This window comes from Cydia fagiglandana, chromosome 23 (genome assembly GCF_963556715.1).
Source record: "Cydia fagiglandana chromosome 23, ilCydFagi1.1, whole genome shotgun sequence".
Taxonomy (NCBI): domain Eukaryota; kingdom Metazoa; phylum Arthropoda; class Insecta; order Lepidoptera; family Tortricidae; genus Cydia; species Cydia fagiglandana.
Genome location: NC_085954.1, coordinates 8,678,664 through 8,696,013, shown reverse-complemented (window position 1 = coordinate 8,696,013; position 17,350 = coordinate 8,678,664). Strand labels below are relative to the sequence as shown.

Below are 17,350 nucleotides of genomic sequence, written 5' to 3'. Positions count from 1 at the left end.
CAGTCTCTACTCTCTTATATATATATATATATATATATAATTTTTTTTTTATTATGAATGGGCTTACTCATGGCCACAGACTAGCCGAGGCGTAGACGTGGCCTACGATGGAGCGAGCTCGCCCAGAAGGTGCCTGTTCACTCTACAAAACAAGAACAAAATAGTTTACATCTATCATTACTAATAATGCTCAACAATTGCTATACGCGATTTACGACGTAACTACGCAGCTTTTTACCAAATTTTACTTTATTGGCTTCCTGTCTGATATCAGACCTATGGCTCCGGCTATGAGCCTACATGGTCCTGGATTCGAATCCCGGTAAGCATCCGGTAAGGGCATTTATTTGTGTGATGAACACAGATATTTGTTCCTGAGTGATAGATGTTTTCTATATATTTAAGTATGCATTATCTAGATTAGGTACCTACATAATTTATATATATTCGAGAGGAAAATGGGGACTAGGTACGTTTGTATGGAGAAGCGATCGTCAGTTTAAAAAAAAACATTTTTTTTTAGTTTTCACCATATTGGAGTCCTGAAGAACTGAAGAAACAGGTTAATCTGCAGAAACAGGCTAGTTCACTTAGTACCTCTTTTAAAATTTATGTACTTGTATCGCTATGGACTAGAAATGGGCGGAATATAGAGTTTACCGAATACTAATATTTGGCCGAATGTTCGGTTCAGATTTTACCGAACCGAATATTCGCTACCTTTATGTTGAATTATCACATAGATAAATAGAGACATACATAGATAGAATACTCTTTACCTTATTGATAGATGTCAAAAAGTGACAAGTAACACTTTGCAAAAAGTAGGTTTTACGAAAAAAAAAGTAAAAATCAATTTTAAGTGACAAGTTTACCAATAACATTTATTTTTTAAATATGTACAAATTCATAAAAAAAATGGAAAAAAACCAAACCAAAAAAAATATTTTTTTATCGAAATTGACCTAAACTCATATTACATTTTTTTCTGCTTTTGACCTCAGAAATGCGTGGTTAAAATTATTCGGTTTCCTCATGTTACACCGTGTATATTGTGTCACACCTCAGTAAAATATACAGCTTAAAGAAAAACAGTTGATTAATGATAGATAAGAGGCGGTCTTATCGGTAATGAGCGATCTCTTCAAGATTATTTTACGTACCTACCTTAAGTAGCCGTATTTAGTTAGTAGTAGTAGTAGTAAAACACTTTATTGTACAAAAATCAAAACAAAACAAGAAAAATAACAAAAAGGAAAAATAAAAAAATCTGTTTATTAAAAAAAATATATTACAATAATAATAACATTACAAGCTCTTCACCTAGTTACAATCTTTAATATTTAAGACTAGCTGTTGCCCGCGACTTCGTCCGCGTGGAATCTTATCTTCAACATTTTACATCTTTAGTACCTATAATTTTCATATCCAGGCAATGTTGAAATTAAGTACTTTTCTTTTTTAGCAAGTTGTATGAAGTTTTAAGTCAAGTGGATTTTGATGTTGGTTGCTGAAATTACTTTTCTTGTATTCTCATAATAGGCCCTAACACAAAGATTCAAGTTCCGCATTCCGCACTCACAAAATATCTGATCTCCATACAAACTTTTAACCCCGTTTTCACCACCATAGGGATGAATTTTCAAAAACGCTGAAATTAGTTTTCTTGTATTTTAATATAATACCTTTTTACAAAGTTTCAAGTTGCTAGCTTCAAATAAAATTTGCACCTGAAGACGAACTTTCATCCCCTTTTTAACCCCCTTAGGGATTGAATTTCCAAGAACGTTGCAATTACTTTTTTTTTGTAATCGGCTATTATGCCTTTCTACGACGTTTCAAAGCATTTGTAATGGATTAAAATTTTCAACCCCTTTTTAACCCTGTTAGGGGATGAATTTAACAAAACGCTGAAATTACTTTTATTGTCTTCTAATAGTATCCCCAAATACAAAGATTGAAGTCCCGCGCTCGAAAAAATGTTTGATATCCATACAAACTTTCAACCCCTTTTTCACCACCTTGGGGGATAAATTTTCTAAAACGCTGAAATTAGTTTTCTTGTATTTGAATTTGATACTTTTTTACAAAGTTTCAAGTTCCTAGCTTAAAATAAAATTTGCACCCGAAGACGAACTTTCATCCCCTTTTTAACCCCCTTAGGGGTTGAAATTTCAAAAACGTTGCAATCACTTTTTTTTGTAATCGGCTATTATGCCTTTCTAAGAAGTTTCAAAACCATTTGTAATGGATTCAAACTTTCAACCCCTTTTTAACCCTGTTAGGGGATGAATTTTACAAAACGCTGAAATTACTTTTCCTGTCTTCTAATAATATCCTTAAATACAAAGATTCAAGTCCACCAATTGAATTTTTTTTTCATATCCATACAAACTTTCAACCCCTTTTTCACCACCTTAGGGGATGAATTTTCAAAAACGCTGAAATGAGTTTTCTTGTATTTTAATAATTTATCTTTTTACGAAGTTTCAAATTCCTAGCTTAAAAGAAAACTTTAACCCCATACAAACTTTCATCCTCTTTTTAACCCCCTTAGGGGTTGAATTTCTCAAAATCGCTTCTTATCTCTTGTACACTTTATAAATGCAATCTGGTGTGCAAATTTCAACTTTCTGGCTTTTGTAGTTTCGGCTCTGCGTTGATGAATCAGTCAGTCAGGACACTTGCATTTATATATATAGATTAAGATTATATGAACTAGGTTGAGGGGAACATATTCCCTAATCTTAAGTTCTAATATATTTATTACTTACTTATCATTATGTATTATAACATAATCGGTTTAAAAATAATGACATTCGTCATTAGTACAAAGGCGAACTTATCCCTTTAAGGGATCTCTTCCAGTTAACCTTTAGTTGTTAGTTTAGTTTGAGTATAATAGGTTTATCTGTGGTTGGCCCTAAATATTTATTAAATTAAATGGATTTAACTATTTGCAGGAAGGTATTGACAGACAATTTACAACAACGAAAAGACCAAGATTTGAATTACAGCAACAGCGAATGGTATGTCATGAATTGGTAAAACTTTTTAAATAGCGTCGAGGCTCGCGAAGGCCGAAGGCCGAGCTCCGCGTAGGGCCGAAGGCCCAAAGCGTCACACGAGAGGGGGAAGTTGGAGCTTAAACACGACCCAATAGGAAAAGTGTCTTGACAAGCTGTTGAGATGGTTTGGACACGTGGAAAGAATGAGTGAAAGAAGGCTAACAAAGAGAGTGTTTAAGGGAGAAGTGGAAGTGGCAGTTGGAAGGGTAGACCTCGGCGGACATTCTGCGATCAGATTGGGGAAATCCTGCAGAACGGCCAGGTCAAGAGCACCCTCCTAAACCGTGTATGAGGAATGTTATGAAAGTGAAGGAAGCGAAAGAGGTATGTCAGGATCGTAGCAAGTGGAAATCCGTGGTCTCTGCCTACTCCTCCGGGAAATAGGTGTGATTATATAGTTATGTATGTTTTAAATACAATTTACTAAAATAAATATAGAACCTATTTAAAAAAAAACACCTTATTTGTTTAATAGATATCTGCCCCTCGAATGATGGAAATGGCAATACAAAATATGGAGGTAAGCAGTATCTCAATTTATTTTTGCTAGAAATGAATGGATAACTTCTATCCAACAAATTATCTGTTTTTTTGTATTGTTTTTATGTATTGTATACCCTACCTAATATCCATAATATGCATATCATGTTTATTTAGCAGAATTCTAACTATTACTTAGTAGGTATGGAAGCATTTATGTAAACTGAAATATAAACTATTTTTTTTTAATGAAATAGGTATTTAAACAGATACCTAACATTTAACAATACAAGAGATATACAGGTTTATCTTATGGACAACTTATTCGAAGATAACTGTCTGCAAACAGTTATATTTTGCTCGGTAGAAAAATCAGTCACTTAGTCAGCAAAATCTAACCAAAAGTAATTTTCTTGACTGATCATGTAATTACTTGCGAGTAGTGGTAAATGCATGAACTCGCAAAAAAACACTAATTCAAGTGAGCCTGTTTAGACCCCAATATAATGACCACTCACACCCGTTCTGCCCTCCTAAGCTAAAAAGCGGTATAATATAAGAGCCTCGGTAGAGAGTACCATTTTGTACCATTTGGAGTTGAAACTCTAGGTCCATGGGGTCCCAGCGCGCATAAGTTGTTCGCAGAAATCGCGAAGTGTTTGGTTGACGTTACTGGTGACCGAAGAGGTGGCGGCTACCTCGCACAACGTATCAGCTTTGCGATACAGCGAGAAAATGCCGCCAGCATCCTTGGTACAATGCCTCAGGGGCCTATTTTAGATTTAAGCTAGTTATTAATTTCGTTTAGTAGTACCACTGTTTATACAGGGTGGAAAAATCGAGTGCCACATGGATGGCAACTACCTTAAATATTGTAAATAGCACATTTTGTGTAAAGGAGACTTTTGACTTTTTTTACTTTTACATTAGACCGGTTCGAGTCCCGACTGAGGCAAGCGATTTTTCATAAATCCTTAAATGGAGAATTTATTGTTTTTAAAAACAAAGGAAAGTCTCCTTTACACAAAATGTGCTATTTACAATATTTAAGGTAGTTGCCATCAATGTGGCACTCGATTTTTCCACACTGTCTATTGTATGAAAATAAAGGAATATAATTTTATAAAGCGGTATTTGAATTTAGTTTTCTTTGTAAATACTTACGGCGTTAGGAGGGCAGCGTTTTGACCTTACTTCCCCTTATTTTTACAGAACGCAATGGCGAAGACTGTGAGAAATGTTACGTTACCACCAACGGAAACTAATAACCCCCATAGAAGATCGCGTCATAGAATATATGGAAGACGTCAAAATGTCGCTGTAAGTTCATTTTTTAATAAATATTTTTTTAATAACGTTTTAAAGGATCTAGGTTAGGTTCACTAGACTTTTGTCGAAATATCGGGAGTTCGAAAACAATGGAAAAGGCAGTCACAGTCCAAATCACGGTTGATAAACGAGCTTAAAACAAAAAACGGCCGTTTTAACTTTGGACGCATAGATTGACGAGTCCAGGCAACATAAAAACCGGGAAAGTGCGAGTCTGACTCGCGCACGAAGGGTTCCGTACCATAAAGCAAAAAAAAGCAAAAAAAAAACGGTCACCCATCCAAGTACTGACCCCTCCCGACGTTGCTTAACTTTGGTCAAAAATCACGTTTGTTGTATGGGAGCCCCATTTAAATCTTTATTTTATTCTGTTTTTAGTATTTGTTGTTATAGCGGCAACAGAAATACATCACCTGTGAAAATTTCAACTGTCTAGCTATCACGGTTCGTGAGATACAGCCTGGTGACAGACGACCGGACGGACGGACGGACGGACGGACGGACGGACGGACGGACGGACGGACGGACAGCGAAGTCTTAGTAATAGGGTCCCGTTTTACCCTTTGGGTACGGAACCCTAAAAACTAGGCTGATGTATTCAAAAGGTACTTAAATACAAAATACAGTACGTAGCGGCCCCCTTTTTTTAAAATATATTACGTTAAATTCAAATAATCATAATTATTTAGCGTGGCGCTAGTGTGCACGTTGATGGGCTCTCCAAAATCATTTACATCTCAATTATCTAACGTGGACCCTAACTTTACATAACCCACAATCAATTTGTACAATACTGTGGCTGTTTTACTTAAATTGCTTGATCAAATGTCATCTATTCTCTCGCCCATATCAATGTGGAGATTGATGATAGCAATTATTATGGTCCAGTGACTCTTCGAATGCAAAGGTTCTTATGAAGGTTTCAAGGGTCTGATATACCTCCGTATATCAGAGGTATATCAGAGGTAGAGTGATTTTGTAATATTTTACCCTACTCTAGTCTGAAGGGTGAATGTCTGTCATACTGAATAAATTTTACCATGATAACGCAAAAGAATAAAAACCGGCCAAGTAGGGTACAGTCGCCATCAGATATATCGGAGCGGCCAAGGTGTTCACAATATCTGAACAAGCACTCTAATGCCTTGACAATAGAGGCGTGCTCAGATATTTGTGAGCACCTTGGCAGCTCCGATATATCTGATGGCGACTGTACCACTCGTGCCGTAATTTTAGCATACCATCTAAGTCAATATCTCTAAGTATCACTAACTGTTTATTTTCCATTGGAAGAGTTTATCTTGCCTATAGTTTCTCTTACCCCACCTAACGTTATCCAGAAGCGCAACTTTGTTTTTGTTACAAAAAAATATTTGCGTGATTTCTGTATAAAACAAAGTTTTACTATCAATTTAACGCAAATAAACATTCGAAAGTAGACAGATTCGCACATATTTATGTAGTAATAGTGTGTTATTACTTAATATAACGCAATTGTTTTTTGTGTGAAAAGCGAACCACCGTAATGATTTCTGTTAAAAAAAATACAAAAACAGTCTGACGGCGCAATTCGGGAAATGAATTAGAGATTCGCTAGATATGAAATAGTAAAGATATGTGACGTTCCACGGTAAAAGGTACCTTATGGCGGCCGCAATAATATTGGAGCGGCGTTAATAACAGCGTAAGCGCCAACCGCTATAAGGTACCTATATTACGTAAAATATATTACGTTAAATTCAAATAATCATAATTATTTAGCGTGGCGCTAGTGTGCACGTTGATGGGCTCTCCAAAATCATTTACATCTCAATTATCTAACGTGGACCCTAACTTTACATAACCCACAATCAATTTGTACAATACTGTGGCTGTTTTACTTAAATTGCTTGATCAAATGTCATCTATTCTCTCGCCCATATCAATGTGGAGATTGATGATAGCAATTATTATGGTCCAGTGACTCTTCGAATGCAAAGGTTCTTATGAAGGTTTCAAGGGTCTGATATACCTCCGTATATCAGAGGTATATCAGAGGTAGAGTGATTTTGTAATATTTTACCCTACTCTAGTCTGAAGGGTGAATGTCTGTCATACTGAATAAATTTTACCATGATAACGCAAAAGAATAAAAACCGGCCAAGTAGGGTACAGTCGCCATCAGATATATCGGAGCGGCCAAGGTGTTCACAATATCTGAACAAGCACTCTAATGCCTTGACAATAGAGGCGTGCTCAGATATTTGTGAGCACCTTGGCAGCTCCGATATATCTGATGGCGACTGTACCACTCGTGCCGTAATTTTAGCATACCATCTAAGTCAATATCTCTAAGTATCACTAACTGTTTATTTTCCATTGGAAGAGTTTATCTTGCCTATAGTTTCTCTTACCCCACCTAACGTTATCCAGAAGCGCAACTTTGTTTTTGTTACAAAAAAATATTTGCGTGATTTCTGTATAAAACAAAGTTTTACTATCAATTTAACGCAAATAAACATTCGAAAGTAGACAGATTCGCACATATTTATGTAGTAATAGTGTGTTATTACTTAATATAACGCAATTGTTTTTTGTGTGAAAAGCGAACCACCGTAATGATTTCTGTTAAAAAAAATACAAAAACAGTCTGACGGCGCAATTCGGGAAATGAATTAGAGATTCGCTAGATATGAAATAGTAAAGATATGTGACGTTCCACGGCAAAGGTACCTTATAGCGGTTGGCGCTTACGCTGTTATTAACGCCGCTCCAATATTATTGCGGCCGCCATAAGGTACCTTTTACCGTGGAACGTCACATATCTTTACTATTTCATATCTAGTGAATCTCTAATTCATTTCCCGAATCGCGCCGTGAGCTCTCACTTCTAAACAGGCCCTTCGACAGTCGAACTTCTGTATATTCCGCTGTATATCTATTCTATCTAATAAATAGTATATCTATTCTCTGGAAGACATAATGAATGTGCTGCCACATACACTAACGAAGGGTCCCAGATTGTGGTCTGACCGTGTATTGGGATGATCGATTTATAGACCCTTTGTGGTTAGGGATGCCACATACTTGATACTTGTCGTTGTTGAACTATATGTAAAGTGTAGAGCCAAGGAGAAACACGATTTACCATGTCTTTAATAAACGAGTAAACTTACGTACCCACCTAATTGATATTTGTAAGACTGACAATGAGGAGTGGTCTAACCACTAAGAAAAAGTTGGTCGTGTCGATCAGCTATTTCTTGTTGTTATTTTGTCCTATCAGCCAGGAGACAATAGTAGCATACTTTCTTAGAAGAGCTGCTGTACCATGTTATACAAACGTGCTTAGTAGATGTCCCATTATGGAAAGGCCTTATAACTACCAAAAAATTCAAGTTTGGTTCATTTAAATACGAAATAATTAGTATTTTAAGAGTGACCCAGGAGACCGTAACCGTGGCAACTAGTGACAAGATAAAGTTGATTCACCCAGTCGTTAATAACAATCGCATTCGCTATATTTACAATCTCGAGACTCTTTTGTCCTAGTGTAAATTTCATTCGGTAGCGTCACGAGCGTTCGCGTTATGTCTATTTTTGTAGGGGATCTTGAACAGCGCGCCAACCGGGATGTTTTGGAAACTCAAAATCCCATACAAAATGACACTTAACGCAAACGCGTACGTCTCGTCACGCTATCGAATGAAAGGACCCCGCAGCAAACATAGGGAAAAAGTGGTTTCAGTTAAATCTCACGAAATTTTAGTATGATGTTAATTTGGCTCTCCTGATTATTTTTTTGTATGGGCACAATTTTCTCAGTAGTATACTTTCAGAAATAATCAGGTATATATTTTTCCATTTACGCGACATGTTTTCTAAAATCGATATATTGTTATGACACGCACTGACAGTTATTGACGTTATAAGGTGCAGCCAACAACTGTCAAGAGAAGGAATTACGTAAAAAATGGTTAACAAAAACATATTTTGTATGAAACAATTATATTGATTATTTCTGAAAGTATATTTCTGAGAGAGTTGTGCCCATACAAAAAAATAATCAGGAGAGCCAAATTAACATCATATTAAAATTTCGTGAGATTTAACTGAAACCACTTTTTCCCTATGTTTGCTGCGGGGTCCTTTACAGTAGGGGTACTGTAATATCCTCCTAAGGCCCAGCCATACATATGAAAAATCTAGAATTTGCCACTGAAATTTAAACCTTTAGTGTAGGAAATAGAGTAGATTTTGGTTTTGTTTGAAAATTTAACGAAGCAAAACAAATGCGACTCTGTCCCAATTCAATATGATTCAAATTTCATCGAACTGAATAAGTACTACAGGTAGGACCTTGGGCCTTACGAGGATATAAATACAAATAATTTGCCGAGAAAAGTATAGTACAGTGGTTGTTCCTAAAGACTAACCCCCTTATTCATAAACGTTTACTAAAGTTGACAAGCCGATAATAATCGTTTGTTCCTTTCCATCATACCAATACGTCGGAGAGGGACAGACGATTATTATCGGCTTGTCAACTTTAGTAAACGTTAAAAGAATAAGGGGGTAAGAATTTATATAGAGACAAGTGGTTTACAAATGCCTTAACTAGGATTCCGTGTGTTTCAGGCAGCGAAGGACAATATTAATTTATTTCCAATTATTTACTTTATTATAAAGTATATGTAGAAAGTAACAATAGTTATTTGTTTTACAAGGGGGCAAAGTTGTTGTGTAACTGCTCGTGCTAATATTGATACCCGAGCAAGCGAAAGATTCCAAAATTGAACCACGAGCGTAGCGAGTGGTTCGCAAAATGGAATCTTGAGCGTTGCAAGGGTTTCAAAGCACGAGGGTTAAACAAAATTTGCCCCCGAGTGAAACACAAAATTTTTCACCACACCAACCCGAAGCAAATATTAAATGTAAAATATCAAACAAAACCAAACCAAATCAAATCCAAATGAATGTTATAAAATATTTATCATCCAAAATTATCATTTAAAAGTCAATTCTACCAGCAAGCATAAGAAGACATCTCAATATTTGCATTTGATTACTTTGCCTCACATGTGAATAAAATGCAACTTTGCTATCAGTTTTTGAAGTGCAAAGTAACCCTTTCCCAGCTGGTGTGGTGAAAATTACTATTGTTTTGCAGCAAGAGCCCCCTGAGCGAGCTAGAATACCGTGGAGTCCACCGAAGTCACAGGTAAGATGTGTTTTATTCCTACCTCTAAGTTTTAAGTTTGTATTTTCATGACGTTTGTATGTTCCCTGCATTTCGTATATTTCGTTATCACTCACTACATACAAAATCCAATTTGTAATTACGACACAAATAAAAGGAAATGACTCACGTCGAAGACAACTCTTTGTGTACGGACACCGAATAAATAATAGTACTAGGTACAGAAGACTCATTCACACTCTAACAAAACGCGTCTGTTATGATCAGCACAGATATGGCCGCTAGGTTGCGACAGCGCCACGCGCGGCTTATGGCTTTCCCCAAAATTGGGGCGGAACGGATGTACTTTTAGCTACCTGTAGCAAAGCGACGAAATCGCGGAGTGAGCCACGCCTGGTACGGATGAGTCACTACACGCACCGCGCTAGTTGTGTCACAGAATAAATAATAGTACTACCGTACAGGAAGGAAACTTCCTACAAAACCGAAGTTTGACAGCGGTTCAGGGTCGAATCATGCTATCCCTTTCTAATATATGACACTATCCCTTTCGGCTATTTAGGGTTGTCAAAATTCGAGTGATTATCTTATCTGTGGTCGTGCACGCAGAAGGAAGTCAAGTGGTGCCAACCCTAATAATTGCTCGGAGCAATGCTGAGCCGAGCGGAGCCGAGTTTGACCGATCTCAGGAGTTTCGCACCGCGCTAGTTGTGTGCAAGCCCAGTTGGGTATGTGCTTCGGCAGAAGAGAAATAGTGCGAATGCCGTCTCCCTGCCCGGTGTTGCGCGAAGTTATTTTATCTATTTTCTGTGAATATGTTTTCAGTCCGTATTGGGTCCACATCCTGGGGTTAGTTCCTTTGCTTTTTTTAGCTCCTCTACACGTTGGCCAAACGCTCCGCCAACGCTTGGCCTATGAGTTGGTCGGAACGCTACTACACGTGGCCACGTATTCGTCATTTTTAATTTTAAAAAACACAAAAAGCATGAACGTCCACCCTCGACCGCGTGCGAGCACGCACTGCCGATTGGGCCACGTGTAGATGCGTACCGCAATCGCTTGGCCAATCCCTTTGATGTGCAGTCGAAAAACCGACACCGCGGCCGACTCATCGCCATCCCGCGCGCCAAAAGCCAACCGACACCAATACCCCCTCTACACGTTGTCCCAACATATTGGACCAATAGGTTGGGCCAACGTGTAGAGGAGCCATTTAATATCACTTATAAGGTCATAAGGTGACGTTAGAATTGCAATTGCAGATGTACATATGTATCCAATGAACATTTTGTTGACCTATCGCTTAGAAATGAAGATATAAATTGATATAAATGAATCCGAAAGTTAATGAACGGCAAACTTAAAAATATTAATTTCTCTTCTCAGATGGCAAGTTATTATTCAAAAAATAGCCTAGAGGCGGCTAATGTAAGTTTTGATATTAACATTTATATTTAGTACCTAAATAAGTTATCTTATATGTATTTAATTACACAAATGAGTCTACCGCGATATTAATTTCATTGTTTAAATTCCGACGTTCCTATATGATAAGGGAGGAAAACTCATTTATCGTAAAATAAGTGTTATAAAATGAATACAAAACTAAAATTAAGTACATGTAACTAAGAACTAAAACTAAAAACCGGGCAAGTGCGAGTCGGACTCGCGCACGAAGGGTTCCGTACCATAATGCAAAAAAAAAAGCAAAAAAAAAGCAAAAAGAAAACGGTCACCCATCCAAGTACAAGTAAGGTGGTTCGACTAGGTTACTCAAAGCGTAACTCTCGCTAGATGGCGCCACTTTCGCAAAATTTACTTAATGAAAGCGGATTGCATTTTGTATGAAAAAACCGGGCAAGTGCGAGTCGGACTCGCGCACGAAGGGTTCCGTACCATAATGCAAAAAAAAAGAAGCAAAAAAAGAAACGGTCACCCATCCAAGTACTGACCACTCCCGACGTTGCTTAACTTTGGTCAAAAATCACGTTTGTTGTATGGGAGCCCCATTTAAATCTTTATTTTATTCTGTTTTTAGTATTTGTTGTTATAGCGGCAACAGAAATACATCATCTGCGAAAATTTCAACTGTCTAGCTATCACGGTTCGTGAGATACAGCCTGGTGACAGACGGACGGACGGACGGACGGACAGCGAAGTCTTAGTAATAGGGTCCCGTTTTACCCTTTGGGTACGGAACCCTAAAAATTAAGAATACCTATCAACATTTTGCGCCCTTGGTAAAGTACCCATCACGCAAGCAGCGTTCCGGCGCTGGATTGCTATGGCCAATCTTTTTTATACTATCATATAATGATAATATATAATCAAATAAATACATTTCATTCATTCATTCAATGATAATACTGTTATGGGTTTTGTATGTATTTATCATAATTTTGATGTCAATATATGTACTTTCGAATTTGCCTATAAGCCAGTTTGATGATTTGAAAAAAAATACGGCCAAGTGAGGGTAGGACTCGCGCACGAAAGGTTCCGTACCATTACGCTAAAAACGGCAAAAAAGCCACGTTTGTTGTATGGGAGCCCCACTTATATATTTATTTTATTTTGTCCTTCGTATTTGTTGTTATAGCGGCAACAGAAATACATCATCTGTGAAAATTTCAACTGTCTAGCTAATACGGTTCATGAGATACAACCTGGTGACAGGCAGACGGACGGACGGATGGACGGACGGACGGACGGACGGTCAGACGGACCGACGGACAGACGGACAGCGAAGTCTTACTTAGTAATAGGGTCCCGTTTTTACTCTTTGGGCACAGAATAAATAATAGTACTAGGTACAGAAGACTCACTCTCTAACAAAACGCGTCTGTTACGATCAGCACAGATATGGCCGCTAGGTGGCGACAGCGCCACGCGCGGCTTATGGCTTCCCGCAAAATTAGGGTCGAACGGATGTACTTTTAGCTACCTGTAGCAAAGCGACGAAATCGCGGAGTGAGCCACGCCTGCTTTGGGTACGGAACCCTAAAAAGAGGAGGTTATACAAAGCGATTCCACTGATTACACTTTTTTCACAGCTTGTATAAAGGGACGACATTCCGCTAACGGCCGTGACGTGACTGAAATCTTCAAATAATTTCTGTTATTCCGTATTTAAATAATATTAATGCATAATTCGTTTTGTAATGGCGGCTGAATATAAAACTTTGATTTTGTTTATAGGTTCCACCGACCCCAGAGGAGCTTGAAAACGTAAGCATGTATTTATTTTAAATATTTATTTACTAGGTTTTGCCCGCGACTTCGGGCCCGATTCGGATTTTGAAATAGACATCTATTAGATATCTTTTAGACATCACCAAGATACGATAACGATATGTTTAAGATCTAACCTGTCAAACTTGACATTTGCGCGATTCTGGAGATACTCTTGAATGATTTCCACAGGATATGACTTAGAGATCCAATTCACATCTAATAGATATCTTATTCTATCTAACGTAAAGTTGGTTTCTAAGTGACATTGGTTGCCCGAATTGCGCTGCAAAAGAGAACTAGTTGATATCTAAACTATAACGTATCTAGAATGGATCTCGTACGTGTGCCGTGCCGTCTCTTGTAAATATCTTGAAGTTCGAATACGGCAGTTCGTCTGCGTGGAGTTAGTAATTTAGCTAGCTTATTTTTTAGCCAATCTGCTTTCTATCGGGTCCCCGTACAAGCTTCCACCCCCGTTTTCGGGGGTGGAAAGGTACCCCTTTAAAGGGTGATTTCTGTGATAAATACTACCCTATGTCCTTCCTCGGGACATACTGCCGTATTCGAACTTCAAGATATTCACAAGAGACGACACATAGATCCATTCTAGATACGTTATAGTTTAGATATCAACTAGTTCTCTTTTGCAGCGCAATTCAGGCAACCAATGTCACTTTTACGTTAGATAGAGTAAGATATCTATTAGATGTGAATTGGATCTCTAAGTCATATCCTGTGGAAATCGTTCAAGAGTATCGCCAGAATAGCGCAAATGTCAAATTTGACAGGTTAGATCTTAAACATATCGTTATCTTATCTTGGTGATGTCTAAAAGATAACTAATAGATATCTATTTCAAAATCCGAATCATGTCCTCAATGTCCATACCAAATTTCAATTAAATCGGTTCAGCAGTTTAAGCGTGAAGACAACATGTTATAAAAAAAGTACAATTAAACGTCCGTATTTGAGTTATGTATCCCGTGGGATAAACCAGAAAACATTTTTTTGTGTGGTTACTAAAAACCTGTTGCACGCCAGTAACACGATTTATTAAAACAAATTGAAGTAAAAAAAACACGAGCCTTTGTATTACTTATTAAAAGACAAAATATCTGGACCCCTATTCGACAAGCGACGTTTGACGTATCGTGTTGATCTCCCGTTGATGTGGGAAAAATCATAAGTTCTCGAATACGTACAATGTCAACATTTGACATTAACAATCCACAGTTAGGGTGACAAGCAAACCAAACCGAACCACCCTAGTTTAGAGTTGAGTTTTGGTTGTACCAAATGATATTATCCACCGTTGATGGAATCAACACTCAGTATGGAATAAAATCATCTGTTGATTTGACGTGGATGCGAAATCTGACAGTTGCACATGTCGAATTTGGCCCCAGGTTTGTGTACTTTCATCACCTGGCACTACTTTTCCCCCAAATAAAACGCCTGGCATTGTTATATTTGAAGTAAATACATAATTAGCTATGATATCACACCAAACACAGAGCTCTATAAATTGCACACCTTCAATTGATTTTACAACCGCTTTGTTGCCCTACCACTGTCACACCCACTGCTGAACAGCTGCCAGGCGCCCTGATTAATTAACCCCTGGATTAATTAATATTATCCACCGTTGATGGAATCAACACTCAGTATGCGATAAAATCAACTGTTGATTTGAAGTGGATGCGAAATCTGACAGTCGTACATGTCGAATTTGGCCCCTGGGAGACCGAGCTTTGTTCGGAAAACATATTAACACTTAAAAAATGCGCTTTTTCCCGGTGATAAGACCTAGCTAGATCAACTTTTCGCCTCTAAAAATCCCTATATAGGAATTAAATTTAATTGAAATCGTTTGAGTCGTTTCCGAGATCCCCGAAATATATATGTTACTGTAAAAGCCCGAAGTACGGCAAAACCTAGGTTTTACCGGTAAATCCTAGTTTTTACCGATGCCGATCGGTAAAAGCCCGAAATGTTAAATCTTACTAGTTTACTTCGGGCTTTTACCAACATCGATATGGTAAATCCTAGGTTTTATCACGGCGGCCGGTAAAGTTTGAATCATGCACTGATTCTCAATCCCTCTCGCTCAAACCCCCGTACACCGCACCGCATGCTCCGTTAAGTGGGTTAGGTTAGGTTTGAACTGCGATCCTCACAGAACCGAACAAAAATCAGTGCATGATTCAAACTTTCCCGGTCGCCGTGGTAAGACCTAGGATTTACCATATCGGTGTTGGTAAAAGCCTGAAGTAAACTAGTAAGATTTAACATTTCGGGCTTTTACCGATCGGCATCGGTAAATCCTAGGTTTTGCCGTACTCCGGGCTTTTACAGTGACATATGTAAATAAACAAGATTGCTCGTTTAAAGGTATTAGATTTATAGACAAAGATTTTAATTTCAAGTATCTACACATAAATATTAACCGTTTTTTACTAGGGCGTATTAGGATCATCGCCACCGACCCCAGATGTCGTACCTAAGTATTGGGTATGCTTATACCCACACATACACATACATGCCCTACATAAATACGGTCAAAGAATTTAAGTTCAGGGTTACATAAAATCGAAGTTCGCAAATTGCGGGAATTTTTCTCTGTCACTCTAATTACACCTTCATTGGAATGAAGGAGAAAGATCCCCGCAATTTGCGAATTTCGGTTTTCACGGTAGCCCCTCAGTGCCATTTCGTATCTCGTCACAGTGTCAATACCAATGGGGACCGTGCGTGTTCGAGGGCCTGCCTGAATCGGAAACATAACATGTACATAGCCAAAGCAAGTGCTGCCATCTACCGTTCTCGTACGTTTTCTTATGCATAGCAGATTCTGCCATCTTGTGGGCTACATCGGAAGTATACGCGCCAAAAAACTGACGGCTCATGTCCTGCCTCCTATAGTATGAGCTCCCTCTAGCGACTTTCATATTTATTGTCAGTGTTGCCAACTCGGATTTTGAAAAAATGCTAGACTAATGTCTAGATTATGCCAAAATTATGCCAAAGATTTTTGAAATATGCTAAAAAAAATGCTAAAATGTCACTTGAAATTAGACACTTAAAACACATACCTTTTTCAAATTTGCCGGCTTTTTCTACTGACAAGATCAGCTTGACCAACTTTATATAGATCGTCGACGTCCATACGTCCACAAAAGTCAAAATACATATGAAAATATGAACCACATAAGGCGATGGCACATATTGTTGCTGCCAAGTTGGTGGAAACTTGGATTAGACTAAATTATGCTAAAAAATATGCCAGATGCTAAATGGAAAATTTTGGTGCCAAAGCGAGTGAAAATGTGCCAGATCTGGCATCATTTATGCCAAGTTGGCAACACTGTTAATTGTTACTGTGACAAGACAAGGTACGAAACGGTACGGAAATAAATTCTTTAACTGTACATCTAGGTTCAAAAACTTTTGAACTTAGGTATTTTAGGCCATGAATATTAACTTAATCTAACCTAACCAAAGTCAGTCAAACAGAATGTAAATTTTTAAGTCTATTGTACTTTTAGCGCAAAGAGGCACAATCCACCTGATGATGGCGACATGACTCCCTGGTTCAGCTGTCATAAATGCGGTCGCAAATGCCGGTCCCGCATTGGCTTATACAGCCACGAGAAACGTTGTTCCTCGCTAATAGACGCTGCATAAATCATCTGTCAAGATGCTAAAGGCCTGAATGATGACTTTTAGAGCATAGGTACCTACAATAACTGGAGAAGCCTAGCTTTCAGTAACTGAGACACCCCTCTGTCAAAAACCTTGTATAATGTGCAAAATATCGTTTACAGACATTTCCATGTGTTATGTTAACTCATTTTTTTTCTGTAGGGCGAACCGAGACCACCTGAGACCCCTGATGGACCACAGGGACCTGGACCTTACGGACCTCGCGCTGAGTCGCCATATGGACCATCTGGACCATATTATGGACCCGAACCACCTGTCCCGCGAGAGGAACGTGGACCATATGGTGGGCCTAATGGACCTTATGGTTTAGCCGGGGAACCGTCAGGCGGACCAGCTT

At 38.2% G+C, this 17,350-nt stretch overlaps 1 protein-coding gene across 1 annotated transcript; it reads left to right on the top strand.

The window, feature by feature from the left end:
- Window positions 1–4,766: 4,766 nt before the first annotated feature.
- On the top strand, window positions 4,767–17,323 carry LOC134675723 (uncharacterized). The gene is made up of 6 exons (XM_063534033.1): window positions 4,767–4,868; window positions 10,027–10,077; window positions 10,882–10,905; window positions 11,443–11,484; window positions 13,255–13,292; window positions 17,155–17,323. The coding sequence occupies exons 1-6, from the start codon at window positions 4,767–4,769 to the stop codon at window positions 17,321–17,323; spliced, it is 426 nt and encodes a 141-aa protein (XP_063390103.1).
- The last annotated feature ends 27 nt before the right edge of the window (window positions 17,324–17,350 follow it).